The sequence below is a fragment of the Lontra canadensis genome, unplaced genomic scaffold, assembly GCF_010015895.1.
Source record: "Lontra canadensis isolate GAN:19392208 unplaced genomic scaffold, GSC_riverotter_1.0 scaffold34, whole genome shotgun sequence".
NCBI lineage: Eukaryota > Metazoa > Chordata > Mammalia > Carnivora > Mustelidae > Lontra > Lontra canadensis.
Window position 1 is genome coordinate 1,140,648 of NW_022631028.1, and position 20,652 is coordinate 1,161,299.

At 44.1% G+C, this 20,652-nt stretch overlaps 1 protein-coding gene across 2 annotated transcripts in view; it reads left to right on the top strand.

Moving 5' to 3' along the window:
- The window catches only part of SYNPR (synaptoporin), a 306,812-nt gene extending 298,535 nt beyond the window's left edge, over positions 1-8,277 (top strand). For both annotated transcript variants that reach the window (XM_032867307.1, XM_032867308.1), the window contains one exon: positions 6,560-8,277. In XM_032867307.1, the coding sequence (XP_032723198.1) occupies positions 6,560-6,817 (258 nt within the window). In that variant the 3' untranslated portion in view covers positions 6,818-8,277. The remainder of the gene's footprint in view (positions 1-6,559) is intronic.
- The last annotated feature ends 12,375 nt before the right edge of the window (positions 8,278-20,652 follow it).

Consider the following 20,652-nt stretch of genomic DNA (forward strand, 5'->3'; position numbering starts at 1 on the left):
TCCAAAACTAGGCCAATGTAAAGGGCAATATTTTGCTCCCTGTGCAAGGTGATCCTCTGGTCATCAAGTTTTCTATTGTCAGAACCCATCGGCTTTAATGCCGCCAATTATGGAGTCTTCATAAGAACCCAGCAGGTATCGGCAGCTGCTGCTTGGATGAGAGTCAAGTCAAAATTCTAAACCAGAAGCAGATATAAAATCTGAACTTTAAGGCTGAAGCCTGCCAGAAGTTAAAAGGAATATCTGATGGCAGAGAGGTCTCCTGGGAAGAAAACATTGTTCAAACCGTACATAGCTAGAATACATCTGGTTGATTGTCTGGAGGGAAAAAAAAAACACAGAGACCTGGTAGGATGCGAGAAAAACTGCATAGTATAAAAAATACTTAAACAGTTACGGTAGTTTTTTCACAGTAATTTTTTTTTTTTTTTATCTCCTCCATGTTCCCGCTTTCATTGCCTGGTAACTTTGGAAAAGCTGAACTAAATTAGTTGAACAAAGTCAGATATTACCAAATGTATAGCTCTAACAAGAAGATAGAAAAATCTGGCAGATAACAGGGCAGCTAAATTGGATGCTTGTGTTCTTGTAAAGAAAGAAACTGCATCTAAGAAAGACAGAAGCTATAATGGCAGCAAAAAGCAGTTGTTACGGAAGAATGGAAGACACGACAGTGTTTGCAGAAGGAAAAACATTCTTTAGCCATCCCTAAAAATAATGATCTTGGCTTCAAGGTTAACTTGTGTTTTACAGCTTTCTGAAATTTAATCTGAGAAGGCAATTAAGACGGGGGAAAAAGGTTGCTAATCATTTCCTGATGATTTGATGGTGGATCCTGCCTTGGTGAGAGAGGAAACATGGAATGAAAATGTGTCCGAGGGTCTCACCGTGATTTTTGCTCACTGCCGGTCACACCTGCTGCTGAATGCGTGGAAGGATATTCCCCAGCTTCTGCAGGGTCTTTCTAGGGAGCGCTGAATGAAGGTTATTGTAATCTGGATCTCAAAATCTAAAAGAACAAAGAGAAAAGTCACCCAATGTGTTTGTTCAATGACTAATCAATCTTGTAATACATTATGACATCCCACATGGTCTATTTAATTCCACCTCTGATGTCTCTAACATGTTTTAGACTAAGCAATGGGAATTTTGATTGGGAAACAATGTGAGGTGTCTCCTAAAATCAAAAAGAGATATTTGCCTTTCCCTGCTTGACTGATTTCACTTAGCATAATACCCTCTAGGTCTATCCTTGTTGTGTGCCAATTACACTCAAATAAAAAGAGAAAAGAATATATCCATCAAATTCTACACGTGCATACATATATAACATTTTAAAATAAAATACGTAATTAAATTTTCTTTTAATCAAAAAGAGAGGGGCACCTGGGTAGCTCAGTCGGTTAAGCATCTGCCTTTGGCTCAGGTCATGATCCTGGGGTCCTGGGATCGAGTCCCACATTGGACTCCCTGCTCACCAGGGAGCCTGCTTCTCCTTCCACCTCCCTTCCCACTTGTGCTCTTTCTCTCTCCAAGAAATAAATAAAATCTTTAAAAAAATAAATTTTTTAAAAAATCAAAAGGAGAAATGATGGAAACCAAATCGCATGTTCTGTGAGAGAGGACGGGTCTGCTGCTATTGTCATTATGGATCTACATCAGTTAAGGGTCCTAGTGGCAGGAAATTCAATCCATGTTAGCTAATGAAAAACCATCTGCCTGTCCCTAATGTCTGTTCTCTGCACCCCACTTCTGTACCAGTGCCCATAGGTGCTGGAATTCTGGGTTGCAACTAATAGAAACTGACTCTGATGAACCTCATCAGGAAAAAAGGAAATCTTCGGAAGGGTGTGAAGTAGCTCAGAAGACTTATGAAACTGATGAAACAGGCTCTACAAAAAGCAGCATCTAGATCAAGGTCAAGGTTCCGGGTGTCAGACACTAGCAGATGAGCTGTCTGACCTTGCATACTCTGCTCCCGATCCCAAGTTCCAGCACCCAGCTCACGCCACTTGACTGCAACTGGGCTTTGCGAGGGAAATAAAATTTCTATTACCATAAGCAGAGGAAAAGAATATTTATCTGCCAAATGCTGCAATTTTATTTTATTTTTTTCATTACAAACTCATTTGGCTTCAAAACCTATTGAGCTAGCTTTTCACGAAAAGTAAAGGTAATTAGAAAGACACTCGAAATGTGTCTTCTAAGGGCAGAATCCCGGGAACCAGAAACTGGAGTATTGGCAGGAAAGTGGACAGTTCCCATCTTTCACCTTCAGCTCTTTCTTTCTGGATGTCTGTTATATCACTGTCTCTTTTCAGATGCATTTTTTTCTTCTTCTTCCTGTCCACACAAAAGAAGATAGTCACCCCACGGGTTCTGAGTTTATATTTCTTTATATATATATATTTTTTTAAGATTTATTTATTTATTTGAGACAGAAAGAGAGTGAACAGGGGAGGGGCAGAAGGAGAGGGAGAGAGGGAATCTCAAGAAGACTGCTGGCTGAACATCTAGCCCCTGAGATCATGACCAAGAGTTGGACACTCAACTGACTGAGCCACCCAGGTGCCCCTATGTTCCTTTTCAAAGGAACATCTTGGATTAAACTAAAATCACTCAGGTTTAATCCCACATTTCCGGTAGAGAGAATCTCATGAGCTCGTTTCCGGCCAGATATCCACCTTGCCTGGGGATTGGGGGAATGGTGCAGAGAAAATATGGCTCCCAGAACCCAACCAGCTTGTCTACTAGGGGCATGTAGGCTTCGGAGGAAGAGCCAGATGCACCACAAGGGCTGACCTCTACGAGTAAGTGGTTCAGCAACAGCAGTGATATCTCTACCAGGGTAACAAATTTACTTTCTCCAAAGCATTTTGGCATCTATGATTTCCCACTAACACAATTAGGTGGGGAGCTACGCAGATATTTCTAACGCAGGTAGCTGTGGTGAGGGGACCTGCATAAGACTTCCCAAGTCATGACAGTAATGCCAGACCAGAGCCAAGTCTGCAAATGCTGTTGCCACTCGAAACGGTTAAAGGCATAGCACTGGAGTTAGTCTGCTAGGGTTTGAATCTCCACCATTCAATAATGGACTGCCCTTGGACGAATTAATTCCGGTCCCTACACCTTAGTTTCATTATCTATAAAATGGGGCTATTATCAACCACACCTCATAAGACTGTTGTTCAATGAGATGATAGATGATAAATACTTAGCACAGTGCCCAGCCTAGGGCAGATGTCCAGTAAGTGGCAACAAAACCTGCCTCTCCAATACTTTTCATTTTCCTAAGTGTCAGATCATGTTAGAACCCAAAGAACGGGGTAGGGGAAAGGAATGTTTGTTTCTCTCTCTCTCAACTTTTCTTTCAAAGGTTCCCTGAGCATAATTTCCATCCATAATTTCTACTTCTGCTTCTCTGGCTTTGTTATATGCAAACTTGACATATCTTCTTGGCTAATCTAGATCTCATCTCCTCATTCTTTCTCACGCTATGCACGATTTCTTGAGGTCTCTCCTTCCGTTGTCCCCACATCTGAGCTTGAATCAAAATCCTTACTCCAATTTCATTGCAGCAAAATGGCAAGAAAGTATTAAAGGGCCCATGAGCCTCTACAATGTGCCAGCCATGAGTCTGCGATATCAATGTGATGACAATGGAATAAGACATCACCTCTCCTGATGCATGGGGACACCTTCTGTATTTTCTTGCTTTTAAGTTGCATTTCCCTGATTTCTAGGTTCTTCTTGAGCATAACTTTCTTGGAAACCAAGTAGCAGCAAGCAAAAGGGAGAAATCAAGGAATAAGAAACATGAAATGACAGCTCTTGGCAAAGCCATCTCTTAGTGTCTGAAAAGATTCCCTTTTTAAAATTTTTTTAAAAATTTTTTCAGGGTTCCAAGATTCATTGTTTATGCACCACACCCAGTGCTCCATGCAATACGTGTCCTCCTTAATACCCACCACCAGGCTCACCCATCCCCCCACCTCCCTCCCCTCCAAAACCCTCAGTTTGTTTCTCAGAGTCCACAGTCTCTCATGCTTCATCTCCCCCTCCAATTTCCCCCAATTCACTTTGCCTTTCCTTTTCCCTATGTCCTCCGTGTTATTCCTTATGCTCCACAAGTGAAACTGTATGATAATTGACTTTCTCTACTTGATATATTCACTGAACATAATCTCCTCCAGTCCCGTCCATGTTGATACAAAAGTTGGGTATTCATCCTTTTTGATGGAGGCGTAATACTCCATTTATATATATGGACCACATCTTCTTTATCCATTCGTCTGTTCAAGGGCATCTTGGCTCTTTCCACAATTTGCCGATTGTGGCCAAAGGATTCCTTGATAATTTTTTCTAATCATATTGACATATATTCGCAAAGATCCAGTCTAGTCAAGATCCTCCCAGATGGGGGGCGCCTGGGTGGCTCAGTGGGTTAAAGCCTCTGCCTTCGGCTCGGGTCATGGTCCCAGGGTCCTGGGATCGAGCCCCACATCGAGCCCCACATCGGGCTCTCTGCTCAGCGGGGAGCCTGCTTCCTCCTCTCTCTCTCTGCCTGCCTCTCTGCCTACCTGTGATCTCTATCTGTCAAATAAATAAAATCTTAAAAAAAAATTAAAAAAAAAAAAAGATCCTCCCAGATGGAAAATATCCTAGTTACTGTACACACGGATGAAAGTTCCCGCGTGCAGGTAGCAGTTTCATTGGTGATTACCTACGTCGTTTTGATCACACAGCTGTTAGGCTGTGAGTACCTTATTTACGCTTTGTGTCTCCCTCAGCAAGGAGCCAGGAACCCAGCATAAAATAATGGTAAACAAATGTCAGTTAACATTAGAGGAAGAGAAGAGGGTGGAATGGAAGAGAAGGAGGAAGGGATAAACCAGTCTTTTAAATCCCATGAGGGCCTAAGTACTGCTTGCCCTGCCCACATCCCCTATTGTCAAAGTCCCACGTCAGCTTATGGTGCAGCCAAAGAGCCAGCTGAACACAAGTCATGGAAATACTGGGGAAAGTATTCAGTGCATAGCTTACCAGTCAGTAAGCACTTTCTAGTGTGTCCAGCACCGTCCGGCTGCTTTACACATGTTCTCTTTAATCCTTACAACTGTCACCCAAGGAAGGAATAATTGTCTTCGTTCTATCTAAGTTTGGGGGTGGGGAAGTGTGGACGCTGAGTTCCAGAGGCTAATTGCCTTGTCCAAGATCACAGAGCAAGAAAGTGTAGAGTTGAGGCCACCCTGATTTCAAAACCCACAGAATGACTCCCAAGTTGACATTCAGGTAGCATGTCCTGATCGACCTGCTGCTAAAATATGCAAATACTTTGGTGAAAATCCCCTACTCCAAGGCCCCAAGGCACCTCATCTTGACTACTAGCCCCCCCACTTCCACCCACCGGGCACCATTCTACCATCCAGCAACCAAGGGACAAATTCTGGCCCAGCAGGGGACTTCCAGCGCCCAAATTCCAGTGCTATGGTGGTGGCCCAAGTCCATTTTGGTTGGTGATTGTCACACTGAGTGGCTACGAAATATACCTTAACGTCCTCACAGCTTTATATCATCCTGTTGTCTGTCTCCAGTAGGGTGCTGTTAAAATTGACTGCCTGTGGTTAGTTCCCAGGTCAACCACTGCCCCCGGGGGAAAGGCAGGGGAACAACTATTCTGTTTGGGACCTCCCGCACCAGGAAAACAGTTCTGCTTCCTTCAAACACTCAGGGCCTGGGGAGGCAACACCTGATCTTCGAACTCACCAACAATGCCCTTTTAGAGAGTCAGAAGAATTTCTATGGGAAAACTTTACATCCAGGTCTTGGGAAAATATCTCTACTTCTCTGAAACCTGCATTTCACTTGTTGTCTGGTTTCAACATTAATTTCTGAATGTGAGAGGCACAGAAAGTTAAACTATTCAAAGTCACAACCTCTGTGTGCACCATTATTTGTGTGCTCACCCGCATACCACCTGTAGGAGTGCTTCCTCCATACTTCTCTGTCTTTAAGTTGACTCGTGTTTTATAGCACTACAAGAGCTGGAAGAGTAGGATCTCTAGCCATAACAGGAAGGTGACCTTATAAATTAACGCACTATCGTTAAAATGAAAGTTCTCTACTCTGTACCCCCCAAAGACCTCTTACACAATGACGAATACCTCACTTGGGGAGACAGTAAGGCTTTAGTAAGGGCTCAGACGATGGAGTCAGAACAGGGCTTGCCTCTTGTCTACTACTTAGCAAGTCATGTGACCTTGAACAAGATTCTTGTCCTGAACCTCAGTTTTCACATCTTTAATATGGATATAATCATAGCACCTTCTTCTCAGAATGAATGAATCGATACACACTAAACCCTTTACAGTGCTGAACACAAGGTAAGTATTCAATAAAGGTCAGATATTCTACATGAAACAGCAGATTGAAATGAAAAATTAGAAGCAATCTCAATCTTGAATGAATAGCCTTATGTGTCATGAAGGAGTGTTCTGACATTGAGATTCTTCTTGTGTTTCTATCTCTCAACTTACCTGCTCTGATTCTCCTTTAGGTCTTTGGGTTCTTGAACTTTATCCTCTGGGCTGGAAACATCTGGTTTGTTTTCAAGGAGACCGGCTGGCATTCTTCAGGACAGAGATATCTCTCCGACCCAATGGAGAAGCACTCGGGCAGCTATAACCATGGCGGGTACAACCAAGACAGCTATGGGTCAAGTGGTGGGTATGGGCGACAGGCGAGCCTGGGGCCATCCTCAGATGAGTTTGGCCAACAGTCCAGCGGCCCGGCTTCTTTTACCAATCAGATTTAAGAGGTCATATTTGCATTCTTCTGGCGTGAGCCTCACCACCTTCCATCCCAGTGGCAGAAGAATTTTATAAGGGTTTTAATCAATTATTAATGCAGAGGGTGTTGAACGTAAATCAAAGAGCTGGAGTCCTCATTAAGGCAGAAAGGCCTGGGTCATGATAAATGGTACTTAGAGAGGAGACGACACGAAGAGATACATTATTCATCATAGATGCCTAATTGGAAAGTAACTTGTTATATACACAGATACTTTTATGGTCGTTTTGTAGGTGTGTTGAGATAGTAGAAGCATTTTGTAGTTTAAAAGTCTCTAGTATGTATTATGCATAAAGTAAATTATATAGCACTGAGTTTCCAATGTGTTTTGGTGCAAAAGACATTTTAACGATTTCTGTAAGACAGCTTGGTGTATCACATGTGCATGTGTTACTGTGTTTGGTTGCAGACCCTGTAGGACTGTGAGTCTCTAAGTATTTGTTTCAGACAATTACTCTGTTGTTTTTTTTTTAACTTGATGAATCAATTAGTGCTCATATGATGTAGTGCATGAATAAGCATTTTCTCACAAAATGAACATTTGAACTGTATTTATGAAAATTTTCCAGTTTGCACCATGAATTTGTTAAATGGTTGTTTAAAGAAATATATTCATTACTTTGTATACTTGCAAATTTGTCTCTTTGGCTTTGCCCAATTCTGAATGCATTGTAACTGAGATTTGGGATTTTTTTTTCCCCCTATTAGTTGATATGCAGTGTTATATATGGCAACTGCCCAATATTTATTCAGTTGTTTAGCTAAATATTTACATTCTTGTAACTTTCTATGGTGTTTTGTGGCTCTTATCCTAAGGACCATGAATAATGGGCCCAATAACTGTTTCTGTTTATGGAGTGTGTTTTTTTAGAATAACAGAGATGCAGGTATCAGACACCATAGTCGAGAAGCCATTGTGTCGACATATTAATTTATAAAAGACATTCTGTAGAACCTACACTATTAGCTAAACTTTTAAATCCTATTTATTTATAAAGTTAATATGTTCCTTGATCCAATTATTAAAAATTCTCCAGTCATGGCTTAACTTACTAATTACTAATTCTGGTTTGAGTGTTACCCATAAATTAGAAATGACTTCTGTGAGCAACTCTGATCCCAAAGAGGGTTCTCATGAAGTATTTCTCAGAATTTATTCATTATCAAGAAAATGCCAATCTTCGCCTCTCTGTTTTAACTCAATTGAAACATCGAGGCCCAACAATGAGGGCAAACCGTGGATCTGTATTTCCAGATAAAAGTTGTTATCAGTGTATAAACTCTGTGTGATCTGTGACGTTGGAAGCATTGTAGCACAAAACAGCCGTGTTTCTTAGATGATATCTGTAACCAGTTTCTGGATCCTGTTGGATAAATCTGTATTGTGATATCTATTTGACCTTAATAAAGTTATTGCTTACAGTGCTGGCTGGGTAGTGCAGAATTGCAGTAGAACCCGGTTAGCTTTCACAATGAATTCAATACCTTTATACAAGGTACAAATGTGCCGTGTTTCCAATCTCTCCCCCTGCCCTTGTTTCCAAGCCCCGGGTTGTTCGTTCATTGCTTCTCCTGCTTTAGGACACCCTCTGCACCCACTGCTATGCAAAGGACTGGGGTGTGAGAGTAAGAAAAAACAGAAATATGCCTCACATTTGAGAAGCTTACACTCCATTAGGAGAGGCAGGCATGAAAATAATCATACCCACCAACACTGTGTGCAACACGGAGAGACAGAGGAGTCCACGAGAAAGAACATTTATCCGGGGGGCTTGGGCTAGTTAGAGGGACGGGTGCTGAAGACTGGAGGCCTGGCCCGGGTTTCACACAGATGGAGAGGCAGGGAAGAGTATCCCAGGCAGAGAGCTGCCTTGCAAAGCGCTCAGATGGTGGGAGACAGGATGGCCGGGTCTAGTTGCCTGAGTAGAGTGAGTGAGGGGGGCTTTGTCAGAGGTGGGCTGCTGGTGGGCCCGTGGCAGGGGAGTTGGTGGGGGGGGGGGCTGCCAGGCGGCCACAAGTGGGAATTCTGTCTTTATCCCAGAAATGCTAAGGGAATGCACTACAGGATTTTAAGCAGAGAAGGGACACAATGAGATCAGCATTTTGGAAAGTTCTAGGGGCTGCCAGGTAGAGGGTAGACTGCAGGAGGACAAGAATAAAGGACCCCGGCGGCAGACCTTGACTGCTGACATCTCCGAGGCAGCAGGCTGGCTATGGGAAGAGGGACCTCTCATTTCCTGGGAAAGTGGCTGATGTGACTGCTTCCTTCAGCGCTCTCCAGGAGGAGACTGAGACCTCCGCTTCCTATACTGTCGTGGACTCTCCAAAGCAGAGAAACTCCCAGAGCCTGCAGTCAACCCTGGGGCTCTGATCTACGGAAAGCACCGCCTGTCCTGGTCCAGATAGAGATAAGCTTCCACAGTCCGTGGCAGATTCACAATTAAATGCTCCCGCAATCCAACGGGGATCTCACTAAGCTGGTTTTATTCCTTCTGGTTTCAAGGAAAAAAGCGGTAGACCCGGCCTCCTCAGAAAGGCAGAATCAGTGTAGCAGGAGAGCCTAGGTCCAGGTGCCCACACTAGACCTAACCGGAAATTAAAGCTTCCCTGCTCCTAGATGTATCTTGGCGTGACTTCCCCTTCCTGACCTTTCCTTGGTAGGAAGTAATGAATCCAGGGGGAACAGTTGGGGCCTGAGATCCTGCTTGCCTGGGTTAGAATCCCCCTGTGCTGCCATTTACTTGACTCTCTTAGTTCTTCCCTGATCCCTTCTCAAAGGCCTCGGACTTTTCTTTTCTTTCTTTCTTTTTTTTTTAATATTTTATTTATTTGAGAGAGAGACAGTGAGAGAGAGCATGAGCGAGGAGAAGGTCAGAGAGAGAAGCAGACTCCCCGTGGAGCTGGGAGCCCGATGCGGGACTCGATCCCGGGACTCCAGGATCGTGACCTGAGCCGAAGGCAGTCGTCCCACCAACTGAGCCACCCAGGCGTCCTGCCTCGGACTTTTCTAAAGCCACAACCCAAAGACTGAGAAAGGATCTATCTTTGAACCACTGCTCTTTTTTCCTATTTTGATTGTCTGCCCTCTTGCAGCCCCAAGAGGGTCTAACTGACTTGAGCTGTGAACTAGACACACCAGTTCATAGGACCTTAAAGTCATCTCCCTACTCACCAGAAACAGCCTCATGTGACACTTTACTTGCTTTCATGCTGCTTTGGTGAACACACACCAAAAAAGCAAAATGCAAACACAGCAGTTTTTCTTACTTAAAATATTTTCCCTTCTTTTCTGTGAACTGACATTTCTCCAGGATATTTTCTCCTCTGGTGTCTTCAGACAGTTGAGTCTGTTCTGATTGATCTCCAAGGTCACCTTACTGTTAGAATTTGATGCATGCTGTCACTTACACATCGCCCCAAGCATTGCTCCTCTTTTTACAAGTCCTTTGTTAATCCTGCTTTCTCGGGGCTCCTAGACCACCTTAAAATTTCACATTTATTAATGATACGAATTTGCACCGAACTTAGCATGGAGACCCCAAACTCATATGAGGACTGCATTTCTCAACATGAACAACAGACTCCAAGGAGACCTGAGGTCCGGATCTGTGTCTTGGGAGCTGAGAGCTGGGTTGCATGTTCAGATGTGTCACTGGCTTTATCAGTGCTAACTGATCATCCTAGCAGCAGAGGACAAGCGTGGTCTCGCAGGAGACCCGAATGCAAATCTGGATTCCATCACGGGGGCCAGGCTGTGTGAGCCTGTAAAAGTACTCGGTATCTCTGAGCCTTGGGCGCCTCATCCACATGATGTGAGATCGCGGTATCTACCTCTGTCAGTTTCTCTGACTGCGGAAGTTAAGGAACACGCATTTGGTGGCTTGAACAACAAAAAGGTATTATCTTGAAGTTCTATAGGATAGAAATCCAACATAGGTCTCTCTGGGCTAAAACTAAGGAGTTGGCAGAGCTCGTTCCCTTCCGGAGGCTCTGGGAGAGAAGCCACCCCCTTGCCTTTGCCAGCGTCTGGAAGCTACCTGCGTTCATGGCCCCTGACCTTCTGGCTCCATCTTCAAAGCCAGCAACAGCAGGTCACGTTCTCCTCTCATGGCATCACGCTCTCGATCTTGCACTTTTAAGGATCTTTGTATTGACTTTGAGCCAGAATCATCTCCTGGCTTTAAAGTCAACAGACTAGCAACCTTATTTCCATCAGCAACCTTAGTGCTCCTTTGCCATAGTAACCTAAGGTACCCATAGGTTCTTGGGATTAAGGTATGGACAGGTTCTGGGCATTTGGGGGCGGGGCCATTATTCTGCCTACCACGCTATCCTCCCCATAAGGTAAGTAAATTTCCTAGCGGATTCGCCCAATCAGAGTGCTCAGTGGCTGGTAATGATGATTAAAATCGATAGTTCGTTTCATCAACAGCACTAACTTTTCTATGAGAATATGACCCAGACTCATTCACTAATGTGTGGTACCTGATGGCTTTTCAACATTCATATTTTGAGACATCAACTTTTGACACTGCTCCCAGTCAGGTAGCCCGTGGTTACGACAGCCCTTACACTGAGGTGCGCTAGAAAATTAAAATGCAGTGTTTACTGATGGGCTCCTGGTGGTACTGAACATTCGTTCAGTCCAACACGTGGCTGGAGAAACAGCTGGATAAACACAGTTCTTCCCTCCATGTACTCATAGTCTAATGGGAGAGATTAGAGAGAGACTTGAAATTACATGATGTATTCATTTATTTACCTGTCCTGCATCTCTCTCCCACTCAAATATAAATTCCACAAAGGGCTGGGACTTGACTAAAATGTACACACCTGTATTCTCAGCACCTGGAAGAGGGCCTGGAACATACGAGGTACTTAATAAATATTTGCTGAACAAATACAATGTAATACATTATGCAAGCCATTATATTAGAAGTTTTTCATATAATATGCAATCTAGGTGATATAACATATTGACTAGCCAGAGAGGGTAAAGAATCTTATTTCTCTTGAAGAAAGTTTCCAGCATATTTACTAATAGCTCCCACTGTGCCCACACAGAAAGGGTTCCCTGCACTGTGGGGCCTGCAGACCTTGGCCCTCACTGGCTCATTTCAGTGCACGCTTTCTTATCACCTTTATCACCCTGTTTGCAAACTACATCATCCCCAGGTCATGATACAGGAGTCACCTGAAGCCCATACCTTTGCCTCATGCTAAGGACTATCCGTCACACCCACCATCCCCCTCTGCACCCCTGCCCCAGGCCCCAATAAATAATAAACAAGCTAGTTCCATTTTAGGGGCAGTGAAAGATCTGATGAATTTTTGACCAAAGTTCAAGAGCTTCACCTGATCTTACAGAAGAGAAAAAAATCCTCCATCTCCCATACTGGACTTCTGAACCAGGGGGCCCAGGCCCTTGTTAAACTCAGCCTATGCCACACTAACCACGATCTTTGCCCCAAAGTCTGTTCCTCCTGTGTTTCCAATCTCCTTTAATGTAATCATCATCAAATATCCCAAGAATTCAAGCAAGGAAATTAGATGATGTCACACCCTGGACATGGAGAAAGAATATTGTTATCTAACTCATTTGTGTCCTAGGCTTTGGCTGAGCGGCTGGAAATGGTGACTATGTGCTCGAGGCAGGGTTCTAGCATCACCGGTGTCTGGGCAGTCTGGCTTCCTGGTTCTCTTCTCACCTGTGCCTAGGTGTCTGAAACTGGGCTCCATGGGATCACATGATGCTTGGAGTTTAAGGCCGGTCCCCAGCCCAGCACTAGGGAGCACGATGGACCACAACACAGACATCCCCTTGGTCTCGGTGTGGAGGAGATCCAGGACCAAGCCCCAAGGAAGCCCGGCGTGAGAGACTTGACTACCATGAAAGATCATGGAAGATCACAGAAGATCAGGGGAAACCCCCCGCCTACCCCGGCCCAGGCCGCATGCACAACACAACACACAACAGGAAGCAGAAACCAGGTCTTCACAGAGGCAGTACCAGGGTCAGAGTTAGGGTCCTTGTTTGGGAAAGGGGAGAGGTGCTTAGCCAGACCCCATGGTTGAAAACTCAGACCTGGGATCAAATGGAGACAGTCGATCAAACAACCAGGGTCCCTCTCACGCCCCTTGGTCTTGTGTTCCCGTAAGTCGACACAACGGCTCCCAACAAATGCCTGAGTGAAGACAAAGGCAAAGGTATTTCCCTGTAGGAGACAGAAGACGGGGTAAGGTGATCAGTGAAGAAGGAGCCCGGAGACACGAGAGTCTTAAGGAGCACAGAGCAGGGGCTCTTGGGGCTTGTCTCAGAAAACGACCTTTTCTGAAGAGCAAAAACTAGTCAGAAAAGGAAAGATCAGGACAGAGCTGTCAGTCAAGGGCTGCCTTCGGGGCCGAGCTCTTTCCTGACCATCTGACCCGCTGACCTAGCTGACCCTCAGCCATCACTCCACCGCAGGTCTTTACTCTGCATTTTATTCCTACAAGGTGGGGAATAAATTCCTGTGAATTTTTAAGCTGCCAAGATTTGATTCTAATATTCAAAGTTGAGGACTTCTCAGACTTGAAGGGGCACGCATGTTTGAGAGTACAGTTACAAAGTGAAATGGAAATGACAGTTTTTCTTGGCCTAAAAATATGGTTTAATAAACATGACAACTCTCTGGTAATTGGCCTTACTTCACTGAGCTCTGCTCAAACAGAAAACAAACCAACAAGCAACAAATACCTAAGTGTAGCTCCTGGTATGCTATGGAGAATTTTAACAAGTTGATGGTCTAGAGGATGCCTGGATGGGGAGCATTTCTACAGAAGCGGCAGCGATGGCACAAGGCTCTGGGCTCATCTCTTCATGGGACAGGCCCTCCAAACAGTAAGCACATTTTGAATGTGCCCCAGTGCACCCACGTCACTGAACTCAGAGTTTCACAAAACAAGTCTTACCTTTACCACACGAGACACTCCGTTTTTTTCTAGATTCAGTTCTGTTCCATTCCATTGTACTTCATGTGTTTTGTTTTGTTTTGTTTTTTTCTCCATGTGTTTTTTAATGCTGGTGTCCACCCTCCACTGAGTCACATGTACTAAGAGGTCACTGATGACCCGTTCACTACTGGTCATTGTGGGGCCCATGCCCTCATGACACAAAGTTTTGACATCAGAAGTGTGGTTTAGTAAATAAGAGCAAAGCTTAGAATCTAGAAGATTCTTGTCCTGTTCTAACCAGTTCTTCCTGCCACCATTCCTTCCCGTGCCCCAAAATATATGGTTGGGTCCAAGGAAGTCTTCGTTTGTTGGGAAACCAAGAATGAATGGAAATTGTATCTCATTGTAATGACTTTAAAGAGGATTTCTGGGTTCCAGGAGAGAAGAAGTTAAAGAAATAACTAAAATTTTTTTTCTTTCTTCCAGTTTGGAGTTGTCTGTGAGGAACAAGGAATCACAAAAGCCTCTTGTGCAGAAAAGGGAAGGAGAGGCTGTCAACTGACCCCATGAAGCCGGGCAAACACACTCTCACCCCACATGTAAGAAATGGCAGCCCTCCTCCAAGCGAGGACCTCCCAGGGACACAGAGACCTCATTAATACTCCTGCTCCACAGCCAGCCGGGGACAAATGAGGGGAGCACAACAAGTGCTCCTTTGTGGGGCCTCTCTCCCTCCTTCACTACATGGTTATCTGATTTGGTACCTCAGAGGCCTTTATTTTCTCCTCATTTTTTTGTAGAAAGTAATATAACCCAAGGTCTCCCACTTCTGACCCTCCCAGACTATACCCTTAGAAGCAACCACTGTTCTCACTTTCATACAGATCTTTCCAGAGATGGTGCATGAAGATGTAGGTACACCCATGATCCACTCATTCTCAACAGGGCAGTATTGTCCCCAAAAATGTGAAAATTGGTTCATGGAAGGAGAAGGGCAGAAAAGTCTCACTCTTTGTGTACAAAGCACACATCGTACACCGTCTAAAGAGATAGACTGTGTCTATCTGTGATGTTAAAGTTTCTTTGGAAGTCCGTTAGGAAAAAATGTCCAGGGACTACTGGGCAGCTCAGTCAGTTGGTTAAGCATTGCCTCTTGATTTTGGTTCAGGTCATGATCTCAGGTTGTGAGATCAAGCCCCACGTAGGACTCCACGCTGGGTGTGGACCCTTCTTCAGATTCTCCTTCTCCCTCTGCCCCTCCCCCTCTACTCACACATGCACACGCACACACACACGTACACACACACTCTCTCCAAAAAAAAAAAAAAAAAAAAAAAGTCTAAAAATTTCCTTAGAGCTATTCATGAAAAATAAGCTGGGAAGAGTGATGCAATCCCATTTGTTTGTACATATAAAAGATACAGCACCCTGTCCTGGTATACCCTGTTCTAGAAGGCAGCATGTGATAGGAAGAGGGCTTGGTCTTGACTTTCAAGTTGTGGTTTGAATCCTGGCTCCAACACATACTGGTTGCGGGAAGCTGACCAAGTTTCTTAACTTGTGCCACTTTAATTTTCTTGTCTAGAACGGGGGTGATAGTGGTAGCAGCTGCCTCCTAGGGTAACTGTGAATAGTAATGAGTTAACACATGATGAAAAGCATTTAGAATATCGCCTAGCACGTGGTAGAGGCTCTGTAAGTGTTTTCTACATTGTGATTTTTTCCACTGAATCACAGGTCTTAGAGGTTGGTCTATACTTTTTTTTTTTCTTTAAGATTTTGTTTATTTATTTGACAGAGAGAGAGAGAGAGCACAAGTAGGCAGAGCGGCAGGCAGAGGGAAGGGGGAAGCAGGTTCCCCGGTGAGCAAGGAGCCCGATGCGGGACTTGATCCCAGGACCCTGGGATCATGACCAGAGCCGAAGGCAGCTGCTTAACCGACTGAGCCACCCAGGCATCCCATGTCTATACTCTTTTTAATGGCTGAATGGTATTCCTATGTGTGGACATACCATAATTTATTTAGGTCAGGAGCAAGCAAATGAGAGCACACAAGCCAAATTCAGTAAGCCACCTGTTTCTGTAAATCAAGTTGTATTGGAAAACACCTGTGGCCCTTCATTTGCATATTGCCTCTGGCTGCCTTCACACAACAGAGACCAGGCAGCCTACGAGGGCTAAAGTATTTGCTATCTGCCCCTTTACACAAAAAGTCTGCGGAACCCTAGTTAAGTCAATCTTTTTCTTTTTTTTTTTTTTTTTTTTTAAAGATTTTATTCATTTATTTGACAGAGAGAGATCACAAGCAGGCAGAGAGGCAAGCAGAGAGAGAGGAGGAAGCAGGCTCCCCGCTGAGCAGAGAGCCCGATGCGGGGCTCGATCCCAGGACCCTGAGATCATGACCTGAGCCGAAGGCAGCGGCTTAACCCACTGAGCCACCCAGGCGCCCCAAGTCAATCTTTTTCTAAAGGATAAATACACTGTTAGATCCACATTCTGTGACAACAAATATCAGAGCAATAAATATTCTTAAAGATGCATGTTTAAGCATGCTAGCAAGCATATCTAAAAGAACAATTCCTGGGAGTGGGTTTCTTGGATCAAAAGACATAATTTTCATAAAATTCATAGATATTACAAGTTATATTACATCCACCAGCAGGGTTTAGGAGGACCCCCTACTGCCTACCATTGCCATATTAAGATATTATCTAATTTGGGGGTTTTGCCACTTTGATAAAGTAAAGGAAAACCAGTATAGCTTTGTTGTTTAAATATCTCTATTTTATGATGAGATTCAGTTTTTAAAAACCCTCTTAAGGGGGCGCCTGGGTGGCTCAGTGGGTTAAGGCTCTGCCTTCAGCTCAGGTCATGATCTCAGGATTACGGGATCAAGTCCCGCATCGGGCTCTCTGCTCTGCAGGGAGCCTGCTTCCTCCTCTCTCTCTCTCTGCCTGCCTCTCTGCCTACTTGTGATCTCTCTCTGTCAAATAAATAAAATCTTGAAAAAAAAAAAACCCTCTTAAGGAATGCTTTTCTTTAAAAGTGAACACATCCAACAGTAGCTGGCAGATGCCATGTCACGAGCTTTATCCTTGCAGGAACTCATGTGAGGTAGGTAACATTATCCCTCTTTTACAGATGAAAAAACCAGGGCACAGTTAAGTTACATGAACTGACAACGATCAGAAGCGCAGGAGTGTTGTGGTAAAAAAAAATGGTCTTAGAAACACCTGGGTGGCTCAGTCAGCAAAGCATCTGCCTTTGGCTCAGGTCCTGATCCTGGGGTCCTGAGATCGAGCCCCGAGTCGGGCTCCCTGTTCAGCTCAGCCAACAGTCTGCTTCTCCCTCTCCTTCCACCCCTACTCCCCCAACTTCTGCGCTTGCTCTCTCTCTCTCTCTCAAATAAGTAAATAAAATCTTAAAAAAAGAAAAAAAAGAAAAAGAGAATTGGCCTTAGTGTCAGACTATCTGAATTAGATCTACAACTTTTATTATCTACAACAATTATTAGCCACATGACTTGGGAACGTAATTTAACCCCTCAATGCCTTGGGTTCCCCTCCTTTTAAAAATGAAAATAACAAACATACCCAGCTCACAGCGTAATGTTGGAAAATAAGCAAGGGCTTTGGTGCTAATGGTATTAAGTGGTGAAGCCACCCCCTGAATCTAAGTGTTTCTGAGCTGGAATAGAAGTTCTTAAACACTTAAGCTGTTTCCTCAGTGACAGCATATGATTACTAAGCATTTTATAGTTGCTGGATAAATAGCTGTCCATGTCTTTCCTCATTCTCAGAGACTTTTTATTTTTTTATTATTTTTTTTAAAAGATTTTATTTATTTATTTGACAGACAGAGATCACAAGTAGGCAGAGAGGCAGGCAGAGAGAGAGGAAGGGAAGCAGGCTCTCTGCTGAGCAGAGAGCCCGATGCGGGGCTCGATCCCAGGACCCCGGGATCATGACCTAAACAGAAGGCAGAGGCTTAACCCACTCAGCCACCCAGGTGCCCCTCTCAGAGACTTTTTAAAAGAGCACCAACTCCATTCACTGCTGCAAACATACTAGTACTATGGCCCCCAAGTCTGAACATGTCTCGACTTGCTCAGCTACAACTGTTTGGAAATCCCAAAACACGAAACCATTCAGGGTAGAACTGCCAAGGAAACATGAAGACTATTTAATCCTGCAAGTATTTCAGATTATCCCCTTCCAAAATAACGCAATACCAAATTAGCTTTAGAAAGACACATTGAAGATAGATTCTTAAAAATGTTTTGGGTCTACACTAAATATACTCCCTCAGTTCATTTTTCTGAGTGGGGTTAGTTTCCTCACAGAACAGCATCTCCGTCAATTTGTCACCTAAAACCTGGTGCACCACAGTCCAACAGAAACGTCTACAACAATAAAGACATTCAGTATCTGGTACGGCCAGTATGGTAACCACTAGCCCCCTGTGGCTATCAAGTTCTTGAAATGTGCCCAGTATGTCTAAGGAACTGAATTTTTGCTTTTTGTTCATTTTAGTTGACTTACATTGAAACTTAAATAAACACACGTAGCTAACAGCCACTCTATTGGGCAATGAGGGCTCCAATCACCCCAGATTTTGTGCCTATTTTCAAAAGGTGAGAAAGAACCCTATTGACTACAGAGTAGGTATTCCTCTAACCCCTGGGAAATGAATTGCTGGACTCTGATGCTGCTAGACGGGCTAGCTGGGAAGCCGGTAGCTTTGTTCACTGAATTTAACCAGGCTGTACCTTTTCCGCACTACCCTTCCGATGAGGTACAAAATGGAATCAAGGCAAGTCCTTCATCAGCAGTGCATGGGTTGCTAGCCACCAGCCCAGAGTCTCACCCAGCTCACAGGTGTTTTATTTGGCCCACATAATGCTTTAGCATTTGAATTAATGGTCAACATTTAAAATTCAAGAGATTTTTGCTTTCAGACTTCATGAGTAATTCACAAGTCCTGACCACATTTTCCCCTGTAGTTGTTGGCTGGAGCTGCGAAGATTCTGCTCCCTTTAGAGGGCACTTATACTCTCCAGATAGATAAAGTTCCCACCATTCCCTATTATCTTTTTTCTGTCTCCCTTCACTCATTTACCCAATGCCTAGCTGGCCCCAGGAGCCATGTGACCTTCTAATGGCTCCTCTTGGGCTTTGGCCCATCTGCAGCCATTTCCCTGAGACTCTCCTGATGCATGTGTCCACACACACACACACACACACACACACACACACACACACACACAGTTTAACCATGAGCCCGAGGCTAGTCACACCTTGTACTTCTGTACCTCTGTGACTTTGCAAACTCTATTCCTCTTATTTGGAATGCCTTTCTCTGTCTGGCTGACCCTGACTCCCCTTTTTGAAATTCAGCCCAAAGAATACCTCCTCCACAAAGCCACCTGTACTTCCCCAGGCAGAGCCAGCTACTGGTCCTTCTTAATGCACTTTGTACCTTCTGGGCACTGCTGTCATCATTTACTGCCCCGGTCCTCTGCTCTAAACAAGCATTTCCTGGAGGGAAAGACTAGTGTCTTACCTCAGTGTCCGTGAACCTGATACAAATGCCTTATTTCTGATCCTGACAATAGGTCAACCATCTCAACAGTATCCAACCTAACCCCCCACCTGTTTTCATACCAACCTGATCCATTCTTCACTGTCATCTGCTCCCCACCTTCTAATTCATCTGAAACATTTCCACAACTCCCCATAGGCCTCAGAGTAAGTCCCTTCCACCATGCATGGCAGTTTCTTGGTCATTGCCCTCCAGCGCCAACAGCCTCCTTTCGGCATCTCAAAAGCTGGCACGTACTGCTTCCTCTGCCTGGAAAACTCCTCCCCCAGCACTTCCTACGGCTGACTCTCTCATTACTTAGGGCCTAGTTCAAGTGTCATCAGAGAAGCCATCCCTGTTCCCCCAACTTTGAGTTGCCCTCACCTAAATTGCACCCTGTGCTATTCTGTAATGATGTATCAGATTCCTTTATCCAAATCAGTAATTTTCATGCTTGTTATTGTCTGTCTCTTCCTCTGAAATGTAAGCATCAGCACCCCCAAGCCTTGGTACAGTGTCCTTGTATAGCCCTAAGCCCTGCACCACTGTCTGGTACACAGTTGGCACCCAACTTGTGCTGGTTATTGAATGTCAAACGATGAATGACTATGTGAATGAATGACGGACAGAAGAATGGATGGATGGATGGAGGGATGGATGGAAGGTTGGATGACAACCATCTGTAAAAAGTAAGCATCTATTCTAACTCATGCAACTATGAAGAAATAGTTACAAAACGTATTCCAGTGTATTCTTTCCAAAAGTAACCCTTGTGTTAAATTAGATATTTGGAAAGAAGAAATCTCAGATTGTATAAAGAGTAGGAATTTTTGCTGATGGATGATGTCAATGTTAGTCAGTTGGAGGTAACTAAGGAAACTGCTTTTATGTGGGTGTTACTTCAGGTACTCTGTGCTCCCTGAAACTTACAAAGGGCTTAGCGATTTAAAATTGGTGGTGGGATTTGCTCAAGCAGACTTGCTATGTAACAATTTATCATCATGACAGGGGCTGAGGAGTTCAAGGCAACGTGCTGATGCTTGCTTTCCTAAGTCACGGCTCAGGAGAAAATATATTTTGTTAGGGAAATTAGAATCCTCCAAATAGATTCTCCAGTGTATTAATATCTCTGCTGGACTCAAGATTGGATATTTCTGTTTACAACTTGGTTATCTTTATTTGTATCTGTCCAATTTCAAACGGGCCACTAGGAGGACATGTTGCCAGCTGTTTTAAATTTTAAAAGAACAATTTTATCAACATGATAGCTTTTTAAACCCGTATGCA